This window comes from Ursus americanus, chromosome 10 (assembly GCF_024610735.1).
Source record: "Ursus americanus isolate L20-20 chromosome 10, mUrsAme1.1.p, whole genome shotgun sequence".
Taxonomy (NCBI): Eukaryota; Metazoa; Chordata; class Mammalia; order Carnivora; family Ursidae; genus Ursus; species Ursus americanus.
This window is the reverse complement of record NC_142136.1, coordinates 51,633,236-51,649,820: the sequence shown is the minus strand read 5'-3', so window position 1 is coordinate 51,649,820 and position 16,585 is coordinate 51,633,236. Positions and strand designations below refer to the sequence as shown.

Sequence of the window (16,585 nt, the reverse complement as noted above, 5' to 3'; positions counted from 1 at the left end):
CAATCTACAGATACAATGAAATCCCTATCAAAATTCCAAAGGCATTTTTCACAAAAATGGAACAATCCTAAAATTTGTATGGAACCACAAAGACTCCAAATAGCCATAGCAATGTGGGAAAGAACAAAGCTGGAGGCATCACACTTCCTAAATTCAAACTATATTACAAAGCTATAATAATCAAAATAGTATGGTATTAGGTTAAAAAGAGACACATACAACAATGGAACAGAATAGAGAACCGAGGAATAAACTTACGCATATATAGTCAATTAACTTATGACAAAGGAGCCAAAAACATAAAACAAAAGATAGTTTTCTCAATAAATGGTATTGGGAAATCTGAACAGCCACACGCAAAGGAATGAAACCGGACCCTTCTCTTATACCACAAACGAAAATCAACTCAAAATGGATTAAAGCCTTGAACTAAAGACCTGAAATCATAAAACTCCTAGAAGAAAATACAGGGGGTAAGCTCCTTCACATCAGTCTTTGCAGTAACTTTTTAAATTTGAAATCAAAAGCAAAGGCAACAAAACAAAATTAAACAAGTGGGACTACATCGAACTTTAAAAAGTTTCTACACAACAAAGAAAACATTTTGTTGTTTCATCATCAAAATGAAAAAGGTAACCTATGGGAGAAAATATTTGCAAATCATATATCTGATAAGAAGTTATTTCCAAAATAAAGAACTCATACAATTCAATAGTATAGCATAGCTAGATACACAGATAGGTAGATCTGATTTCAAAATGAGTGGAGGATCTGACTAGACCTTTTTCCAAACATAAAATGTCAAACAGGTACATGAGGTGATCGGCATTACTAATCATCAGGGAAATGCAAATCAAAACCACAATGAGATATCACATCACTGCTTGTAGGATGACGGTCACCAAAAAGACAAGAGATAAACAAGTGTTAGAAAGATGCAAAGGAACTGTTGTACACTGTTTGTGGAAATGTAAACTGGTACAGCTACTATGGAACAGTCTGGAAGTTCTGAAAACTACCATACGATCTGGCAATTCCACTTCTGGGTATAGATCTGAAGGAAATAAAATCACTCTCTCAAAGAGATAATCTGCACCCTCATGTTCACTGCAGCATTATTTACAATAGCCAACACATGGAAACAACCTGTGTCCATTCACAGATGACTGGATCAAAACACGTGACACACACACACACCCCAGAATATTTTTAGGTCATAAAAAAGAAGAAAATCTTGCTATTTGTTGACAACGTGAATGGACCCTGAGAGCATTATGCTAAGTGAAATAAGTCAGAGAGAGAGAGAGAGACAAATACTGTATGATCTCATTTATATGTGAAATCTGAAAAAGCCAAACTCACAGAAACAGAGAACAGATTAGTGGTTGCCAGAGGCAAGAGTAGGAGGGTGGGGGAAATAGATGAAGGTAGTCAAAAGGTCCAATTTACTTCACTTAAGATAAGTGAATCCTGGGGATGGAATGTACAGCATGGTGACTACAGTTAACAATGCTGTATTTTATATTTGAAAGTTGCTAAAAGAGTAGATCTTAAAAGTTAAGACAAAATAAATCTGTAACTACATGAGGTGAAGGATGTTAACTAAAGTTTTTGTGGTAATCATTTTGCAATCTATACATATTATACATGTATCAAACCAATATGTTATACATCTTAAATATACAATGTTATACGTCAATTACAACTCAATAAAACTAAAGGAAAAAATTTAAATTAAAAAACGTTTTAATTTTTTTTTATAATGATTTTTTATTATATTATGTTAGTCACCATACAGTACATCCCTGGTTTTCGATGTAAGGCTCGATGATTCATCAGTTGTGTATATAACCCAGTGCACCATGCAATATGTGCCCTCCTTACTACCCATCACCGGCCTATCCCATTCCCCCACCCCCCGCCCCTCTGTAGTCCTCAGTTTGTTTCTCATAGTCCATAGTCTCTCATGAAAAACATTTTAATTTTTTAATAATAAAAAATTATTTTTCTGTAAGGACTATTAGGGTATTCTTTTGGCTGTTTATGAAAGTCCTCTGGGGGACCATTTCAACCTTACTTTTTGGTTTATAGATATTTCCCAGATAGCCAATCAAGACACTGTCTGATTCTAAAGATTACTAAGTTTTGAAACAGAAGTCATTAAACACTGCACCAGGACTATGAACACTTTATTGTTTAACTGCCTATTAAGAAATGAAAGACATATTATTTTATTTATTTATTTTTATTTTAATTTTTTTTATTATATTAGGTTAGTCACCATACAGTACATCCCCGGTTTCTGATGTAAAGTTCGATGATTCATTAGTTGCGTATAACACCCAGTGCACCACGCAATACATGCCCTCCTTACTACCCATCACCAGTCTATCCCATTCCCCCATCCCCCTCCCCTCTGAAGCCCTCAGTTTGTTTCTCAGAGTCCTTGGTCTCTCATGCTTCATTCCCCCTTCTGCTCACCGCCCCCCTTTCTTTATCCCTTTCTTCCCCTACCGATCTTCCTAGTTCTTATGTTCCATAGATGAGAGAAATCATATGATAATTGTCTTTCTCGGCTTGACTTATTTCACTTAGCATTATCTCCTCCAGTGCCATCCATGTTGCAGCAAATGTTGAGAACTCATTCTTTCTGATTGCTGAGTAATATTCCATTGTATATATGGACCACAACTTCTTGATCCAGTCATCTGTTGAAGGGCACCTCGCTTCCTTCCACGATATAGCTATTGTGGACAATGCTACTATGAACATTGGGGTGCATATGGCCCTTCTCTTCACTACGTCTGTATCTTTGGGGTAAATTCCCAGTAGTGTAATTGCTGGATCATAGGGTAGCTCAATTTTCAACTTTTTAAGGGACGTCCACACTGTTTTCCAGAGTGGCTGTACCGACTTGCATTCCCACCAACAATGTAGGAGGAATCCCCTTTCTCCACATCCTCTCCAACAATTGTCATTTCTTGCCTTGTCAATTTTTGCCATTCTAACTGGCGTTAAGGTGGTATCTTAGTGTGGTTTTGATTTGAATTTCCCTGATGGCTAATGATTTTGAACATTTTTTCATGTGTCTGTTAGCCATTTGTATGTCATCATTGGAAAAGTGTCTGTTCATATCTTCTGTCCGCTTTATGATTTGTTTATTTGTTTCTCGTGTATTGAGTTTGAGAAGTTCTTTGTAGATCTTGGATACCAGTCTTTTATCTGTAGCATCATTTGCAAGTATCTTCTCCCATTCTGTGGGCTGCCTCTTAGTTTTTTTGACTGTTTCCTTGGCTGTGCAGAAGCTTTTTATCTTAATGAAGTCCCACAACTTTATTTTATCTTTTGTTTCTCTTGCCTTTGGAGATGTGTCATGAAAAAGGCTGCTTTGGCCGATGTCATAGAGATTGCTGCCTATGTTCTCCTCTAGGATTTTGATGGATTCCTGTCTCACATCGAGGTCTTTCATCCATTTGGAGTTTATCTTTGTGTATGGTGTGAGAGAGTGGTCAAGTTTCATTCTTTTGCATGTAGCTGTCCAATTTTCCCAGCACCATGTATTGAAGAGACTGTCTTTTTTCCACTGGATGTTTTTTCCTGCTTTATCAAAGATTAGTTGCCCAAAGAGCCGAGGGTCCATTTCTGGGTTCTCTATTCTGTTCCATTGGTCTATGTGTCTGTTTTTGTGCCAGTACACATGCTGTCTTTGTGATCACAGCTTTGTAGTACAGCTCGAAATCCGACATTGTGATTCCCCCAGCTTTGTTTTTCCTTTTCAACAGTTCCTTGGCGATTCGGGGCCTTTTCTGGTTCCATACAAATTTAAGGACTATTTGTCCCAGTTCTTTGAAAAATGTCATCGGTATTTTGATCGGGATAGCATTGAAAGTGTAGATTGCTCTGGGTAGCATGGACATTTTAACTATGTTAATTCTTCTGATCCATGAGCATGGAATATTTTTCCATCTTTTTGTGTCTTCCTCAATGTCTTTCAAGAGTGATTTATAGTTTCTAGAATATAGGTCCTTTACATCTCTGGTTAATTCCAAGGTAACATATGGTTTTTGGTGCTATTGTAAATGGGATGGATTCCCTAATTTCTCTTTCTTCAGTCTCATTATTCATGTATAGAAATGCAACTGATTTCTGAGCATTGATTTTGTATCCCGCCACATAACTGAATTGCTCTATAACTTCTAATAGTTTGGGTGTGGATTCTTTTGGGTTTTCCATATAGAGTATCATGCCATCTGCGAAGAGAGACAGTTTGACTTCTTCTTTGCCGATTTGGATACCTTTGATCCCTTTTTGTTATCTGATTGCTGTTGCAAGGACTTCTAGTACTATGTTGAATAACAGTGGCGAGAGTGGGCATCCTTATCGTGTTCCTGATCTTAAGGGAAAGGCTTCCAGCTTTTCCCCATTGAGAATGATATTTGCTGTAGGCTTTTCATAGATGGTTTTTATGAGATTGAGGAATGTACCCTCTATCCCTACACTCTGAAGGGTTTTAATCAGGAAAGGATGCTGTATTTTGTCAAATGCTTTTTCTGCATCAATTGAGAGGATCATATGGTTCCTGAGTCTTTTCTTGTTGATATGATGTATCACGCTGATCGATTTGCGAATGTTGAACCACGCCTGCAACCCAGGGATGAATCCCACTTGGTCATGATGGATAATCCTTTTAATGTACTGTTGGATTCTATTAGCCAGGATCTTGTTGAGGATTTTGGTGTCCATATTCATTAGGGAAATCGGTCTGTAATTCTCCCTTTTGATGGGGTCTTTGCCTGGTTTGGGGATCAAGGTAATATTGGCCTCATAGAATGAGTTTGGTAGCTTTCCTTCTGTTTCTATTTTTTGAAATAGCTTTAGGAGAATAGGTATTATTTCTTCTTTGAATGTTTGGTAGAATTCCCCAGGAAAACTGTCCGGGCCTGGAGTTTTGTTATTTGGAAGGTTGTTTATCACTGACTCAATCTCTTCATAATTAATTGGCCTGTTTAAGAAATCAATTTCTTCCTGTTTCAGTCTTGGTAGTTTATAGGTTTCCAGGAAGGCCTCCATCTCTTCCAGATCGCTTAATTTATTGGCATATAGCTGTTGATAAAAGCTTCTAATAATCCTTCCAATTTCCTTGGTGTTGGTTGTGACCTCTCCTTTTTCATTCATAATTTTATTGATTTGGGTCCTTTCTCTTTTCTTTTGGATAAGTCTTGCCAATGGTCTGTCAATTTTATTGATTCTCTCAAAGAACCAGCTTCTAGTCCTGTTGATCTGCTCTACTGTACTCCTGGTTTCTAATTCATTGATTTCTGCTCTAATCTTGGTCAACTGCTTCCTCGTGCATGGATTAGGCCTGTCCCTCTGTTGCTGTTCCAGCTTCTTGAGGTGAGAATATAAAAACTGCATTTTAGATTTTTCTATTCTTTTGAGTGAGGCTTGGATGGCTATGTATTTCCCCCTTAGTACTGCCTTTGCAGTATCCCATAGGTTTTGGACCGTTGTGTTTTCATTCTCGTTGGTCTCCATAAATTGTTTAAATTGATTTTTGATTTCCTGGTTTATCGAGTCATTCCTAAGCAGGATGGTTCTTAGTCTCCAAGTGTTTGAGTTTCTTCCAAATTTTTCCTTGTGGTTGAGTTCCAATTTCAGAGCGTTGTGGTCTGAGAATATGCAGGGAATAATTTCAGTCTTTTGGTATCGGTTGAGACCTGTTTTGTGACCCAGAACATGGTCTATTCTTGAGAATGTTCCATGGGCATTAGAATAGAATGAGTATTCTTTGGTTCTGGGGTATAGTGTTCTATGTATATCTATGAGGCCCAACTCGTCGAGTATGGCATTCAAAGCTCTTGTTTCTTTGCTGATTTCTTGCTTAGGTGATCTGTCTATTGCTGATAGTAGAGTGTTGAGGTCCCCTACTATTAGTGTATTTTTATCTATATGTCTCCTTATCGTGGTTAAGAATTGGCTTGTGTATCCTGCTGCTCCCCTGTTGGGGGCATATATATTTAAAATTGTCATATCCACTTGTTGGATACATCCTTTAAGAATAATATAGTGCCCTTCTGTGTCTCTAACTATAGTCTTTAGTTTAAAATCCAATCTGTCTGATATGAGAATTGCTACCCCAGCTTTCTTTTGAGGTCCACTGGCATGAAAGATGGTATTCCATCCCTTTACTTTCTGTCTGAATGTATCTTTAGGTTCAAAATGAGTCTCTTGTAGACAGCAAATGGATGGGACATGTCTTTTTATCCAATCTGCAACCCTGTGGCGTTTATGGGAGCATTTAGGCCATTTACATTGAGACTGATTATGAGAGATATGATTTTAATGATGCCATATTGCCAGTAAAGTCTTTGTTTCTATAGATTGTGACTTTCTGTTCTGTATCACTCTTGGGGCCTTTTTACGTTTATAGAACCACCCTTAATATCTCCTGTAGGGCTGGTTTCATGGTTACGAAATTGGCCAATGACTGGCGATTCTGGAAGGTCTTTATTTCTCCATCCATTCTGAATGACAGCCTTGCTGGATAAAGGATCCTTGGCAGCATGTTTTTCTCTGAAAGAGCTTTAAAAATGCCCGCCCAACCCTTTCTCTCATTCCAGGGCTGTGTAGACAGGTCTAACATAATTCTGATGCCTTTGCCTTGGTACGTGAGAAATTTCTTTGCCCTGGCCACTTTCAATACTGTATCCTTGGATCTAATATTTGCGAAATGCACTATGACGTGACGTGGTGTAGGTTTGTCGTGGTTGAGCTTGGGAGGGGTCCTCTCTGCCTCTTGGACACGAATGTTTGTTTCCCTTGCTAGATTAGGGAAGTTTTCAGCTACAATTTGTTCAAATATCTCTTCTAGACCTCTGTTTTTCTCCACCCCCTCAGGGATGCCGATGATTCTGACATTGGAACGTTTCATTGAGTCAGTAATCTCCCGTAACCTACATTCCTGAGCGTGGATTTTTTTGAGTCCAGATTCTATTTTAGCTTTTTCTTCTACTAACCCATCCTCCAATTCGCTGATACATTCTTCTGCCTCATTCACCCTGGCCGTCAGAGCCTCTAGTTTTGACTGCATTTGGCTCATAGACTTTTTAATTTCTGCCAGATTCGCTCTCATTTTGTCCTTAGAGATTCTATATTCTCATTAACATTTTCGTTAATACTTTTTTCAAGTCTACAGATCATCTTGACGATTTTTACTCTGAATTCTGTTTCTGATAATTTGGTTATATCCATATCCATTAGTTCTGTGGCAGAGGCCACAGGCTCATTGTCTTTTCTTTGCTGGGGGGATTTCTCCTTCTCATCATTCTGATGAGGAGAGGTTGCGGGGTTGTCCAGAACCCAAATTATTGACCGGGACCCAAGCCGTGTGCCCTTGTTTTATAGGGATCTTAGGGATGTGGGCTTCTTGATTTTTTAGCCTGCCTTCTGGGAGAGGGGACTGCCGCGCCGATACTCAGGCAACCCTGTTTGGGTAGGGTCTCCGTGTCCCCTGCGAGGGGGGATGGGGATGGGCACACTGTGAGCCGGTCTTTCCAGGCTTTTGTTCTCTGGCGGCTTTCCCTGGCGGTTTGCTGTGCCTCTTCTGAGAGTCAGAATCTCAGCCTCTGTCTCAGAACAGAGGGATCGCAGACCGTTCTCCACTGATGTTCTGGCCACTTTAACTCTGTTTCTGTTGGTGCTGCTCAACCCTGCAGCGTCCTGTGATGTGCGCCCCACACCCGGCGTCCCAGCCCTCACTTCCAGGACCGGCACATCTCTGTCCTTTGTGTTTCTAGCACCGCCAGCTGCCAGACGCCCCCGCGAGTTCCCGGAGCTCCCGGTCTCAGTCTGGTTCCAGTGAGCACACCGGAGCTCCGTGAGAAGTCTGGTGGACCTCGCTCCCCGCTCACGGTCTCAGTCTGCTGTCTCGCGGGTGCCGGTCCGCGAGTCCGCCCGCTCCCCCGTACAGGTGGCTACCCCTTCCCGGTGCCCGAACGCGGCGGCTCCCTCCCCCTTCCATTTATCTTCTGATATCTGTGCACAGTTTCACGGCTCCCCTCTTCATACCTCAATACTCAGCGCTGGAGATGTTCATTTGTAGAGATCCAGACGTATCTTCCTGCGTCTCAGGCTGATTCCGTGGATGTTTAGGCTGGTCTGGTACCTATCCAGCTTGACTCAGGGGACTGGCTGAAAAAGGGGTCCCCTACTCCTCCGCCATCTTAACTCCCATATTATTATTTTTTTTTAATTCCAGTATGTTTAGTTTCCTGTAGTAAACTTACATTATCATTCTCTTTTGTGGTACTCTGTAGCACTGCTTTCCTTTATTAGTTGTGTTTTCTAGTTGTTCTATAGATGTTTGACATGTCTCCTTAGGAAGATACTAAAGAGCAGAAGATATGATTTGTATCTTAAAATAGTATCTAGTATTGAATAACGCAATATGTGCTTAATGCATTTTATACAGCCCTCCAAAAGAAAATGGCTATAAAAAGGTAAATTCCTTCAAAGAATAATGGCTCTATATTAGTAAATACTAACACGATAAGGGATTATTCTACTATAGAAAATTTTAAAGTAGAAAAAGAGGAGCTTTAAAAAACATTTCATAAAGCAAATCAAATGTAGACCACTATATAGTGAAGATGTAAGTTCAGTAAAATCCAAATTTGCATTCTATGTGTTTTTGGAGGGAGCTTGTATGGTAGGTTGCATTTTATTCTGGATATTAAACTTTAATTTAGCACACAAGACAAAACCTGAATATTATCTTTGATAATTATACCTGATAGATTATCCTTGGTAATCGCTTACATTGCCTATAAAAAACAGTACACATGGTTTTGTACATAAAGTCCATAAAGCATTATGTACAATGAGGTCTGCCATCCACCGAACTAGATAGACTGGAGGAAGTAAGAAATACAAGGAGAGTTTATATGTACAAGTATGCCATTCAAACCATTCTGCCCTTAAGATAATAATTATCAGACTCTTCATGGTGAACTTTGGGGATGAGGGAAGTATTCTTGTGTGCCTGCAGAGTTTATTCCCTTTTCCTTATTGCTATATTAAGTCTCTAGGAACTTAGTACATTTAATAAATTTATTTGTTCTAAAGATTAAACAAAATGGGAGAATCCTAGTTCTTAAACATAGTATAAAAACTAAATAAAGAGCAATGTATCTCCAGTACAGACAATTTCACCAAGAAATTGAAATTATAACTTTAAATATCACATTTCCTAGATCAAGGAATACACACTGTGTTCCCTGGAATGCACTTGACTGGGAGGTGGGGTGCATGCAACTGAGTGCTTTTCTCTAATCCTCTGGCAACTGGAGCAGTTTTGGTTTCATTGTTTTTACTATTGGTCTTTTGAATAACATTTAGCTTAACACAGTTCCACAGAAGTTTTCAGAAAGTATGAAAATCACACATGTGCATCATTTCAGAAAGTAACAGGTATAATAATAGTTTATCTGGGCAGCTCGGTAAAATATTTTAGGCTTCATGAAATATGTAAGAATATACAGAATCATCTAGTAGCACATAGAATATTTTTTAATAGGTCATCAACAGAGTCAGCTCCATTTTGCCTTTACCTACTTGTTATATAGTCTAAATAGTTTAGATTCATAGATCACAGAGAATGGAGCCATGGTAATGTATTCACAACTTAAAGAATCTTCTCAAAATCAACACTACCTGATTGAAAGAAAAGGCTAGAGGAAAGCAAATAAGGCTTACCTTTCTATTTAACATGTTAAGGGCAAATATTTAGCTTCCGCATTTGTGATACAGATGGGAAGAAAGAGGAGTCAACATTTATTTAGCACCTGTTATTTGGTAGGTACTTCTATAAAAAGGTATCCTCCTAGTGTTTTCTATCATTTCAACAAGGCTAAATAGTATTAATTCTACTCAAAACTGAGGAAACTGAAGGGCAGAAGAGCTAAAAATAATTTGACCAGGCTCGTACAATGCAGTGATTCACTGACAGAACCAGGATAAGGATCTGTTTTGCTCAGCTGGTATTTGTTGAGTAGTTACTAAGTGCCATGTTTATATTAAGAATTATCTATGTAATAGTCTTCACAAAAATCCTACGCAATAGAAAGTGATATTATCTCTATTTTATAAATGACATTGAGGTCACATTGCTAGTAAATGGTAAAACCAGTATTCATACTCAGACTCACCTGTTATTAGAGGATATAATCTTAATCAGCAAATTATCCTTGTGAAATTTTCTACAGCTTCTAGTTCAACAGGATAAACCTTTATAACCATAAATCTTAAGTTCTAATTATCTGTCTCAACAACAGGAGTACCTTGGATGATGTTAACTGATAATCTCAAAAACCTTTGTGTTCAATTTTAAAGTAAGTTTCATATTCACATTTCAAGACTATAAATGGGACAGTATGGGGGCCCAATAAAAGTTCAAGAAAAATAATAATGCCATCCTGAATAATATTAAAGCAAATAATAATCAGCAATATAGCCAACCTCCTAATTTGGTTCCCCTACCTAAAACCTATTTTCAGTGAGATATTTCATCTCTTATTTAATAAAGTACCAAGCTGAACTGAGCTATTTCCCTTGCTCTCCACTGCTCTGTTTTCTTGCTAAGTCAAAAGAAATAATTAAATATTTTGGCCTTAAAAATCTGCTTATCTACAAGACATTTAGAAGAATATCAACATCGGGCTTTATGATCTATTTTGCTTGTACTGATTAAATCATCAGAAGATCTGTTGTAGATGACATACTGTAACCAACCCCACAAAAACCTGAGTGAGTTCTAAAGGAACACAAGGTAAACAAATGAATATAGTGACTAGCAGACCTATAGCAGGGGATATTACTTAACACTAAAAGTTAAGAAAATATCACAGCGCAATCACACAAAACATTAACTTTCTCCTACGCTGTCCAAAGTCACACAATAAATAGATACTAAGGTGAAATAATTAGAATAAAATATGCTAGATGTCAAATTATGGAAATAGAAAAGAACTGTGAAACAGACCCATATTATAACAGAAAAATGATAGATATCAAATTATAAAACTAAATTCAGAAAGAATTCAGTGTCACAAAGAGATATTTTGATAATTGCTGTGAAACTAGTATTCAGAGTTCCTTGTTAAGGAATAAAGACACATCACATCATGCCTGATATTTTTAGGGGCAGTAGGATATTCTCTTAGATTTGAGGTTTTAAAATGTAAAAATTTTGTATTTTCTCCTCTGCTTCCTATTCATAATTTAAAATACAAGGATAACTTTACTGTAACATTTTCTCCTTTTTTCAAAACAAGCTTGGCCACAGAACAATAATACTTATGCAGCACACCTACCTTATACCCAAAATAAGACTAGCTTCTCGCCTACTCATTTTCTGTTCAAATCCTCCTTTATAGTAGGATGAAAGGCTCTGTACAGGAAAGAAAGAACATGAAATAATTAGTTCCATGAATGAGGTAGCATGACCTCAATCCCATGATAGCTGCAGTAAGAGTAACGCATTTTATCAGAAGTCAACTCGGAACTGTGGAGGGGGGAGCACTAAACAATGATCCTTCACAAGAAACTATAACCAAGATGAACTTAAAAAACATTGACAATTTTTTTCACTTTCAAATACATTAATTTTTCTACATTAAGATATAACAGAATAAAAGAAATCAGTAGAAGCAAAAGGCTTGAACTTTTCCTAGGCTCTGGAGCAATTTTCTCATTGGACAACCTTGATAAGTCACTAATGTTGATATGACACACATCTTTTTACCTCCTGGAAAAAAGAGAAGGAAGAGGAGGAACTGACACAGTGAGGAGGACATCAGGATAGCAGACAGGCAGGCCAAGAGACACGAGAAAATGACGGCAAGGTCACTGAAAGGTGGCTGGAAAGGCATAAGGAAGAGCGTAATATTAGAGAGGCAAATGGGCCAGGTTGGCGGGGAAAGGCTATAAGTAACAGAAATAATTTAGGATTCTACTCTCAGAGCATTGGAGTAATGTCGTTTGACTTTAGTTTGAAAGGATTACTCTAAATGCCATGTGGAAAATAGAAAGGTGCAAAAGGGAAGCAGGAGACCAGTTAAGAGGACACAAAAATAGGGGCGCCTGGGTGGCTCAGTCGTTAAACATCTGCCTTCAGCTCAGGGAGTGATCCCAGAGTCCTGGGATTGAGCCCCGCATGGAGCCCTGCATCAGGCTCCCTGCTCTACTGGGAACCTGATTCTTCCTCTCCCACTCCCCCTGCCTATGTTCCCTCTCTCGCTGGCTGTCTCTCTCTCTATTAAATAAATACATAAAATCTTTAAAAAAAAAAAAAAAAGAGGACATAACAATAATCCAGACAAGAGATGATGGTGGTATGGGCCAAAGTGGTAATAGCAGAGCTAGTTTAAAAGTGAACAATGCTAGATATATTCTGAAAGCAACCCTAACATTTTCTTGATAGATTAAATAAGGGATATGAGAAAGAGAGGGATTAAAGATGACGTAGTAATCACCATTATACACTGCACAGCTTCCCCTTCAGAAGTGAAGGACTTACACTTTGGATGCTGGGGCTGTTGCTGGCAGATAGCAGTCAGCTGTGAGACTCTTAGGAATTGCCTTGGCTGAAGAAAGCCAAGTTAGGTCCCCTTCCCAGAGCTCTGTTTAATGACTGGTTGATATGGGGGTATAAACATTGTAGTTCTCTAGAGCTCAGTCCTTAGCCTTCATATCTATAATTCACTTATCAGGTGATATCATTTAGTCTCATGGCTCCTTGCCCCAATCTGGGACAACCACAATGAGCCATCCAAGCTTCAGAGCTTGGCATGGGGTTGGCTGAGGCCTTTGTTACGACTGTACTGCAGCCTAAACTGTCGCTTTGTCCTTCCTTCTCTTCCCTTCTGGAGCTGTCCATCCTAAGAGCATTCCCTAATGAACTACCGTTGCAGGATTTCTATTCCTTTAGTGCCCGCGGTTCTTGGTCATGCTGCTTTGAAGAATGAAGAAGCAGACCAGAAGAAGAGTGGTGGGCAGCAAGGCAAAGTTTATTGAGCGACACTACAAAGCTCCCAGAGAGGGAGGGGACCCAAGAGGGTTGCTGTTTTGACATTTAAATCTAGGGGTTCTTATGAGTTCTTTTGCGGATCTATCTCAAGCATCCTGAGTGGGGGGCCCCCTGTGGACTGGCTGCTAAGGCGTGCCAATCAGGGCTTTGATCACACAACCATCTAACTATTGGTTATTATTCACATGCTGGTGGTCTTTTTGGGCTAAATGGAGATATCCAAAGCTAAATGGAGAAGTCTGACTTGGAGGTAACATTTGGGAGTCATGAGTATATAAACAGTATGTAAAGCCATGAGACTGGGTGAGATCACCCAAGGAGTGAGAGAAGTCCAAAGACTGAGCCCTACAGACTGCAAGTTTGAGGGGCAGAGAAATGGAGATGAATCAGTAAGCAGACTGAGGAGGCCCAGCAGTGAGGCAGAAGGAAAAGCAGACACCAAAAGTAAGGAAGGGAAAACAGTTTCGAACACTTCTTATAGGCTAGGTCAGATGTGAGCTGAGACGGACTGCTGCATTTATCAAAGAGGTCAAAGTCTTTGACAAGAGCTGCAGGGATTGGGAGTGAGAGTCTGACTAGAGTGGGTTTAAGAGAGAACAGGAGGGAAGGAATGGGAGACAGCAAGTACAGACAATGCTTTAGGAGTTCTTCACAGAGAAACAGGATGCATGAACTCAACTTTTAGAAGGACAAAAACACAACAATGATTGTACTGCACATGTTTTTAAAACATGAACCCCTATTTTTGTAAGGAAAAATAAGTAAGTGTATGTTTACAAAAAACAACATCGGGAAGTATATACACTAAAATGTTATTTTTGGTTGGTGACATCATGAATAATTTTTTTCTTCCTTATGTTTATTTTTACTTTCTAAATTTTCAACAATGAACATAAGCTACTTGTACAATTTTTAAAAAAGGAGAACTAAATAAAAGACCAAGGAAATTATTAGAATTTAAAAAATGAGTCAGATCTGGTCATTTATATAAGCTGTTGTCTTTGAACAGCTTGTTATAAATTTCTACTTGGTAATAATGCCCTGGCAATTAATTCATTTAACAAGCACTTCAGCACCTAGTACATGCCAGGAACATTTCAAATGCGACAGGTCAAGTTTTGTCCTTCATCACACAGATGCTAATCTACCAATGTACCAGTGTTGTGAGGAATATGATTTACTATTTCAAGCTGCAAGTAATTTACAATCTAGAAAGAAAACTAAAAACAATATACCCTTCTCCAAGTTGTGAGGGAAGGAAGAAAATCAAATTATTTAAGCACACGTAGTAACCTGGACAAATTATACACGTGCACACGTACACAGAGCAGAACATATAAAGGACTAGGGGATTTAACAGAGGAATAAGAGCTGGTTTTAAGTTTTCTCTCAGCAGACTAAAATTTTTACTAGATGCATACCTTCCTCCCTGACATTTCTGTAAGTATTTATTTACCTTAGGGAGCTCCAAAATTAAAACATAATAAACATGATAAATTGATGTTTCATGAAGTGTCACTCCCACTAATCACAAAGCTCATTAACCCTAATGGCAGATATTGTATCTGAGCAATTTTTTACTTTTAGTTTTGCCCAGGTGGAAAAGGAGACCCAGAACTTAAAATCTAGCATTTGGATGAGGCTCACACCCTAAATCACTGACCTGCTTATGAGTAAGCGAATCCGTGCGTATCGGTAAGGAACAACTATAGGACAACTCTATCAAACAGAGTGGGTAGTTCAACTTTGTTTGTTTGTTTACACTTTTCTAATAGAATTTCTAAGAACAGAAACAGTATGATTCCACTACTTTTATGCTGCTGTCTATTTGAAATATACCCTGAACCTTACAAATTATTATTTTGTATTATTCTATTCATAAAGTATATATATAAACAACATACCTCAAAATCATTTTCCACCTAAAATTGGCATTAAATGCCATATATCACTAAAGGAAATATGAAATGAACCAAGTTAAACAAAATCTTCATTAGAAAATTTACTCAGCCAAGAGCCTGAAATACAAAAGCCCTCCAGACAACCAAAGAAGAACTGTATCATTCCATAATCTTAAGAGAAGAAATACATTTACCATAAACTATAAATTCCTATTATTTACAACAATCTATTTCATTTAGAGAGCATCAGAGGGATGAGTTTAATTTGTGCTGTTTCCATGAATTTCACTTAACCATAAGACAAGGGAAGTCCAAATTTTAAAAACTATTCAAATAAAAGGACATTTTCACAACAGAAAAATAAAAGCCTTAAAAGAGGATGAATGACTTGGATTTTTTCCAAAGGAAAAAAATTAGGGGTAAACATTAGTTGAGTTAATAACATATTGATATATTAAAAATCAAGCAAAAAAGTACTGGTTCAAAACAGAAGATTGCATAAAAAAGGTCTTTTGCTTTCTAAAGTGCCTCTGAAATGAGAAGAGAGATGTTTTTAAAAGGAAAAGTCCATTACAGGCCTAGAAAATAAGAGATGATACAAGTAACAAACCAAAAACTGTAAAGAAATACTGAAAGGCTGCACATGTAGAAAAATCACTGCAGCCTCAAACACCACAGGAAAGAAGAAAACCCTTCTCAGGAAATTAAGAAGAAAACCCTACCTTTAGAGTCAACAAATATAATAAAACATCAGGATAATTAATTAAACTGGAACAGCAGAGATGACCATTCCTAACTCTAGTAATACAGAGCATAATAAGGGCCTACCGCCTGTCATTTTGCCCTCAGGCTAAGAAAGACAACTGCATGCCTGGGATGAATGTTCTTGTAGGGGGTAGGTCCCAAGAGAAGCAAAGGAGAGTACTAGCATATCACATTTCAGAACCCAGAAGGCTGGGGAAGGACACAGTTATGCCAAGGAATAAAATATACATAGTACTCAATCTCTCCTCAACCTCTCTCTGGAGGTCCAAGACTGCCTCTGGGCTCCTTGCTTTGGAAGACATGCTGTTGATATAACCCATCTATGTATTCACAGCCTACTATCAACCCTCTCATTCAATTAAATTATTGAAGTAAGTCTGCTAAACTGCCAAGGAAGGTGACTTATATTAATCAACTTAGTTCTCACAAACATAAACCAATAACCAAAGATTATCAGACATTTGAACAAATCCATTATTACGAGGGAAAAGCAGAACAAAGATGAACAAGGAACAACTCGTCTTTGGAGGAAGGAGATAAATCAGGAAGCAGAAGAGGATTTGACAAAATTTGAATTAGTATCTGATATCCTATCATAAAAGCATAAGTTGCATGAAAAGGAAACAAAATTTCCAGATATTAAAATAATACTGATGTAAAAAATTTAACGGATAGACTAAATAACAGAATGGCCACTGCTAAAAACCAACCTGGTGATGTGGAAAATAAGCTGTGGAAATACTGCGGGATGGAAAACAAAAAGATAAGAAGATGGAAAATAAGAAAGAAAATGTTCAGAGACATAAAGGATAGACTTAGAGGTACAATGTGTCTC

The 16,585-nt window shown here is 38.1% G+C and overlaps 1 protein-coding gene across 2 annotated transcripts in view; it reads right to left on the bottom strand.

The window, feature by feature from the left end:
* DNAJC15 (DnaJ heat shock protein family (Hsp40) member C15) overlaps nucleotides 1-16,585 on the bottom strand; it is an 86,922-nt gene that overhangs the window by 37,588 nt on the left and 32,749 nt on the right. For both annotated transcript variants that reach the window (XR_015725944.1, XM_045810920.2), the window contains exon 4: nucleotides 11,370-11,446. Coding sequence is in view for 1 of the 2 variants with exons in the window: in XM_045810920.2 (XP_045666876.2) it covers nucleotides 11,370-11,446 (77 nt within the window). In the remaining variant the exon portion in view is untranslated. The remainder of the gene's footprint in view (nucleotides 1-11,369; nucleotides 11,447-16,585) is intronic.